The sequence below is a fragment of the Alligator sinensis genome, unplaced genomic scaffold (genome assembly GCF_000455745.1).
Source record: "Alligator sinensis unplaced genomic scaffold, ASM45574v1 scaffold225_1, whole genome shotgun sequence".
In the NCBI taxonomy this organism is placed as follows: Eukaryota; Metazoa; Chordata; order Crocodylia; family Alligatoridae; genus Alligator; species Alligator sinensis.
The window spans coordinates 200,797-207,215 of NW_005842180.1; the positions used below are offsets into that span (position 1 = coordinate 200,797).

Here is a 6,419-nt window from a genome sequence, read left to right on the forward strand (position 1 = left end):
GGACGGCCACAGCCGACTCGAGTTACGTTAGAAATTGGTCGTACGTTAGGGCGGGCTGGTGAATGGAGAGGCAGACACAACTTATTGGTTGTAAAAACTTTACTCACGCCGCTTGCAATCACGACGCAGGTGGTCCGGTCATCTGAACAACCACACGAGTTGTTCCAGCTGGCGGGGCCCAAGCCAGTTAATCCGTCCGCAATTCGAAGCCGGCGGGGGAAGGGGTACGTTGGGGTTGCGCTCGGTGACGGGAAGAAAGATCGATAGGTGATCAGTCTATCGATCAGCAGCCGCAAGTCAGATTACTTCAGAGGCACTCTGCAGCGTGCTCAAAGCTCTTCGACTTGGGCGGAAGTCACGCAGAATTTTAAACGGCCAGCAAGCCAATTACTAGCCGCCACGTGTGAATAATTTAGCACTGGCCAATAGCGGGGCACAAATTTACATTCGAATGGCGGGAACTCTTTGCACCGTGCATTTCTGTGCTGCAAAGAAGAAATGCATCCTGCAAAGGAAACTGCAAATTGGCGGGAACTCTCTCCTACACACGAGTTCTCAATTGCAGCAGAACACTCTGCTGTGCAAAAGAGCTCTCACGTGGCCAGGAAATTCCATAGTGCCGAGGCACCAAAATCACTGGGTTGTGACACTTCTAATTGATCTGTGATCTTTGAGGAAAATCTGTGCCACATTCAAACAAGTTAGTCCTAAAAGTAACATCCCACGTACTTCACTTCTGACAGAACAGATCTCTCTCCATCAGAGCACTGTGAACGCCGATACTGCCGGTAACTTCGAGGAGAGTGTGAATGTCTAATACGGATTGGATCACCTTGAGTCCTAAGTGAGAAACAAAATAAGCAGTCATTACTTCTGAGACTTCTGAGGCTTCAAAAGTAAATTTAACCTCAAACTGGAAAATCCTTTTTTCTATTAACAGATATCTTCCTATACTTATCAAATTCAAAGGACCAGCCCTTTCTTTGTGTGTTTGTACTTGAAAGTTCATATTTTAAGTTGCAATGTTCACTATAAATGAAACACTCAGCTCTTGATGAAGGCATGTGCTTGGGAGAGAACTTATTCAAGAAAATTAAAAATCCAAAAATCCAGCCTGCAGAAGTTTTACCATCACCACCATCTTTTTTTTTTTTTTTTGCTCAGTGATGCAATGGAAGCACACTGTAATGCAAACGGAGATACTGCTTCTGTCAGAAGCAGTTGCCTGCACCACTAGACAGCATCCCAGATGGCCAGAGTGAAATGGACACCTGATCTGGAGGAAACTACTATGTACTGGCAGCTGCCCAGCATAAACGGGAAAAGGGGTCAACAAGTCAAGCAATCACTTTGGGTGATCAGAATTAAAAAGGGACATTAAAAAGGGGGGCAAAGCAAGGGTTCAGCAAAAAGTGTGTTTTCTGCATGTTCCCAAGGCCTCCTTGATTCTTTCCTGTGCTATATTGGAACAAATACTGACACACAACACAGCAGCAGATGATGGAGATTTTTATAGTAGTTGAGTGAAAAATCTTTGGTTTAAGAGTCACTGAAGTATCCTTTGCCCTCCACCAACCTTATCCAGCTCATCCTAGGATCAATATTTTCAAAGGAGAAAGAAAGCTCAGAGATTAGGAGGAGGCTGTTCTTAGTCTCAAAAAACACTATTCCAGGATGAGACCCTAATGAAAGGGATAACGAAAGCACTTGGAAACTTCTAGAGAAAAAAATCAAACTTACTCTATTTTGGTATATGGAATCTCTTTTAACTGTTCCTCAGACAAGCCAATTGGATCCACAAGTTCCTTCCTGGAAAGGATTAGACAGATGATGAAGATGCACTTGATACGGCATCCTTAGAAAACAATTCTTCCTTTTGTTGTAAAAGGCAAATAAGATTTTCCAAACCAAACTCTTCAGCAGTAAAGCTACCATGATGCCAACAAAGGACATCTACTAGGTGTGTCTAATATCACCTTAATCGCTGCACCAGTATATTCAACCCTATCTTCCACCTATCTGTTCTCACCTTTTTAGACTGTAAAATCATATTTTTCTGTGATAAATACAATTCAGACATAAAGTAGAACAATGCATCTGATCCTAACTGGGCTCTTACAATATATATAGTCCAAAAAGTACATTTGGAAGTGCATTTGAACTCCCAAAGAAATGCACAGGACTGAACATGACCAGCACAGATAGAAGGGCGGGGGTGAGGGGGGGGATTTCTAGAAGTCAGGAGACGCGGCTTTCTGTATGCTGGCCTTGTGTAGTCATTGATACTGGTACAATGTGGGTAGAGCACAGTACCAAAACCAGGTGAGTATTAAATGTTACCATTCTGACTTTACAGAGGCATAAAGACTACACGGAATGCAAGGCAGTGATAAAGTAGGCCCCAGTGACTGTCCTTCCTACACACTGCCTCCAACAGTCATTAGTTCCAGCTCTGCTCCGTCTTATTATTCTTGTTTAACTGCAAATGTTGAACATTCCCAAAAGCTCTTTTCATTCTTGCAAAATGTTTTACCCACACCTTGATTTTATAATTTATATAAAGGAACCAAACAATTCGAATGTAACAATACTTACTGAATGTGTTTCCATAATTCTTCCTTTGCTTGTACATCTGGGCTTCTCCTATAAACACCAATAACAAAAGCTGTATTTATGAAAATGTCACATTTCCTGGTGTGTTGCTGCTCAATGATGACCTTTAATGGCATATATCAAGCACAGTAATAGTGTGAAGTGTAATCTGACAGTAACTTGAATTTGAAAGCTTGTTATCTTAGGAAAAGCATTAACCTTCATCATGGCTTTACTGAAGCTGAAAAGTTATTTCTTGAACAAGGGATTCTGACTTGCATCGTAACTGCTGTTCTTTTAGCCTTCAGCAGAAGTATGATAAAATATTCAAGATAGGAAAACTTTTCATTGCCAGATGAAATAAGTAAAGGACAGCTCTGTCTACTGTGTGAGCTTGGCACAACTGAGGTCCCTATCTTTTGGAGTTAAACTACCTGCTTACAGAAGGCCCAGATAGCACTTGAAGACCCTATATGGATGAGGGAAAGGAGCAAGAAGAGTGACCAGACAGGGACAAACATGCATATCTGGTTTTGTTAGTTTACAGAGCTCCAGTGATGAGCACCTCTTGTCCAGATTTGGTCCATCCTATAAACTGGAATTACTGACCATTGAGAAGCAAAGCAGCCTGCACAATGCCTGCTTACTTTGCCTTTGTGTGGCAAGAGGGAAATTCAACATATGTGATTCTGAACACAAGTAATCACTAATAATCATAAATACAACTTCAGTAGGCACTCTATCCCTGGGGAACTAGATAGGCAAAATGTGTAAGCATATGCGTGTGTTGGGAGGAAATTTCCCCCAATTTTTATTGAACAAGTAATGACATGTAGTAAAGATCAACTTATATGTGCATACATTTTTTTCCTATGAACAACAGAAAATGCCTTCTTAATTGCTTTATATTTTTCAGTAAGTTTCTCTTTCATGTAAGAATAGCAGAGAGAGACTCTTGCTGCTGCTGTAACTTGAAAATTCCTGTTCATAACCACCAAAGGCTATGCAGCCCAGTAATAAAATGTGCTTTACATAGCAAAGATTGTGGTTATATGATTTCAAATATTTCTTTTCATTGTGATCATAGTTAAGAAAAATGGAAAGAATTAAGGTTTGAAAAAGAGAAAAATCTGAGTCAAAAAATATGTCAGAGGGAAAGAAAAATTAAATTAGAAAAAAAAATAGCTCACCCATAGAAATGGGCCATAATAAAAATGGTATTTTAGAAAAGGTCACTTCCTTAAATAGTCAAGTTAAAAAGGACCTGAGATCCAAAGATTTCATAAATTAAATGAGGAACTTTTTATTTTGTATTGTCAATTCCCATTCAAACTGCCCTGCATGGGTGTCCAGTAAAAAGAGGAAGCACATACTTACAAATGAGAACTGCAGAGGACAATCATGCACCGCAGCACCAATCTATACAAGGAGCCTCAAGCTGTGACCCTGCACTGGCCATGCATATACTGCATCCTCTAAAAGAATATTAAAGCATCTTCATTCACTGCAGTTCCTGGAGCATCCAGTGAAGTGATGCACCTACAGGCAACCAATGAATATGGGGAAGTGCTTTCAAGGTACAAGTGAACCGTGTATCCTTAGAAACCTAAATGCACTGCTGTCTGACAGCTTTTTGGTGACCCATATGTAAACAAGTTGGTAATCTTGACCCATTTCCTTCCTGACAAGCAACCACAGCAAAATGCAGTTTTGACGGCAATATCAAGTCAGTAGACTGAAATTAACTGACTTCTGTAGAAACAGACTTGGCAACTGACTTCAATGAGAACTGACCCATGCTGTGCATCTTATGGCCAGAGGCAGACAAGGTTCCTTGGGTGAATCTGATATCTTTTATTAGACCAACCCAAATGGTTGGAGAATAGTTATTAAGCAAGCTTTCAGGTTCAAAAACCCTTCGTCAGGCTAAGGAAGTTTCAGCAGTTGGTTTGTTCATTCCATCCAGGAAGAGCAAAGTAAAGAAGCCAGTGGCTGGGCTCACCCATTGACTCCTCAATCTATATTTTCACTGACTACCTGTCTTGTATGCATACCAGCCCAGCCGCTGGCTTCTTTACTTTTCTTTTCATCCAGGAAGAGCACACACCAACTGCTGAAACTTCCTTAGCCTGACGAAGGGTTTTTGAACCTGAAAGCTTGCTTAATAACTATTCTCCAACCATTTGGGTTGGTCTAATAAAAGATATCAGATTCACCCAAGGAACCTTGTCTGCCTATGTCCTTAGACCAACACGGCTACAACCTGCACCCCTGTCTTATGGCCAGACACACTCTGAAATTCAAGATCCCACAGATGTGAATGAAGAGCGGAAAGAACTGAAGGCAGCATAGTTCTGCACTCATGTTCAATGTAAAGCAGTGTCTGGTGAACCAGTATTCTACTTCTTTGGGGCATAACCCACTGGGGTTAATAAGACAGTTTAAAGCTTCTCTAAAGTTCATTTTATTACATGGAAAGTTGAAAAATATTTTTGTTTTACTTTTCGTCTTTGAGCTATTTCTAAGACTCAGTCTAGGGAAATAATATTTAGTGACACATATTGAGTTTACAAGTGTTTCACAGATAATTTAGAGACAGAGTCAGAACTAAATTTTTGGCAATTTATACATGGTCACTTGTTAAAATTCCCATTAGCATCTAAGCCTGTATACATGCCAGAAATATATTAAGAAAGTGAAAAGCACCTTTACATTTATAGTTCTCCACTGGGAGTAAAAATAAATCTTTCCATATCTTTAGATTTTGCCCTGATAATGGGTCTCCAAGCATTATTGTGTGGCTTACCACATAGCCAGCTCATATTCATCAACCTGTCCTGCTATCTAATCAAAATATCTTCCTGAGCTCTTACAGTGATGCGCATCATGACAATTCATGATTCCAAGAGACAATAACCAAAGTTGCAAGAGGCCCATAGTCTGACTTTCCTGCTCAGTTCTCTCAAAACAGGTGGATGCTTTGTATGTGTCTATTAGCATATTTCATTATTTCTCAGTTCCCACTTCTAATCCTTTTCTCTCCCACCTTTTTTCTTACCTTTCCTTCTCTTGCTTCTCCCTCCTTCTTGCTCTGGTGTTTACAACTCCCTGAGGCAGCAGTTTGGTATGTGAGTGGAGTTTTAATGGCCTATTTCACCCCTTAATTCTGAACTGATTTCTCCTTTCATTCAATCCCCTGCTCACAAAGCAGCAGCTGCAAAGTCTGCATTCACCCTGGGGCTGGGAAGATAGGCATCCTCTTCTGAGGCTAAATAATCAGCCACTAGGGATTATGAAATATCACTGAAAGATCTATCCTAGCTTCTCAAAGGAGGAGTATTGCCCCATAGTGCTCACAAGTTGTAGTTAGCCTGAGGAAGAAATGCTCCAAGATCACTCCTAAACCCAGTCCTCTTGCAAGGCACCATATCGTGCAATCCACTAATCCACTAGATTAGGCCATACTTGCATTTATATGTGGAAATAAAACTATTCACTGCTTGGCCCCAGATTTTACAGTATATCCCATTATAGCCCACCACCTGAGAAATCTTGACTTCTGAGTTAAAGCAGTAATAACGGGCTAGGCCATGCCTCCTCAACCACTATACAATTCTACAGCGTAAAATGATAGAACCATGCTTGTTTCCTCCCATGTCCCCTCCACATACATGCACACAAAGAAATAATAGAAACTAGTATAGCTAATGCCACTCTTCACAGCAGCAAATACAACAAGCTATGTCACAGTGCAGGCTTTTCCATTTGTGGACTTTTTTTCCCCCAAATAAGTCCACAAATAAGCAGCTTGGGCTGTGAAATAGAAG

General features: G+C 40.8%; 1 protein-coding gene across 1 annotated transcript in view; it reads right to left on the reverse strand.

Annotated features, from left to right (window-relative positions):
• Positions 1-6,419, reverse strand: part of EPB41L4A (erythrocyte membrane protein band 4.1 like 4A) — a 150,058-nt gene that overhangs the window by 14,171 nt on the left and 129,468 nt on the right. The window contains exons 19-21 of the mRNA XM_006026177.3: positions 2,596-2,643; positions 1,741-1,809; positions 730-840 (exon numbers count right to left, since the gene is read on the reverse strand). Of these exons, the coding sequence (XP_006026239.1) occupies positions 730-840; positions 1,741-1,809; positions 2,596-2,643 (228 nt within the window). The remainder of the gene's footprint in view (positions 1-729; positions 841-1,740; positions 1,810-2,595; positions 2,644-6,419) is intronic.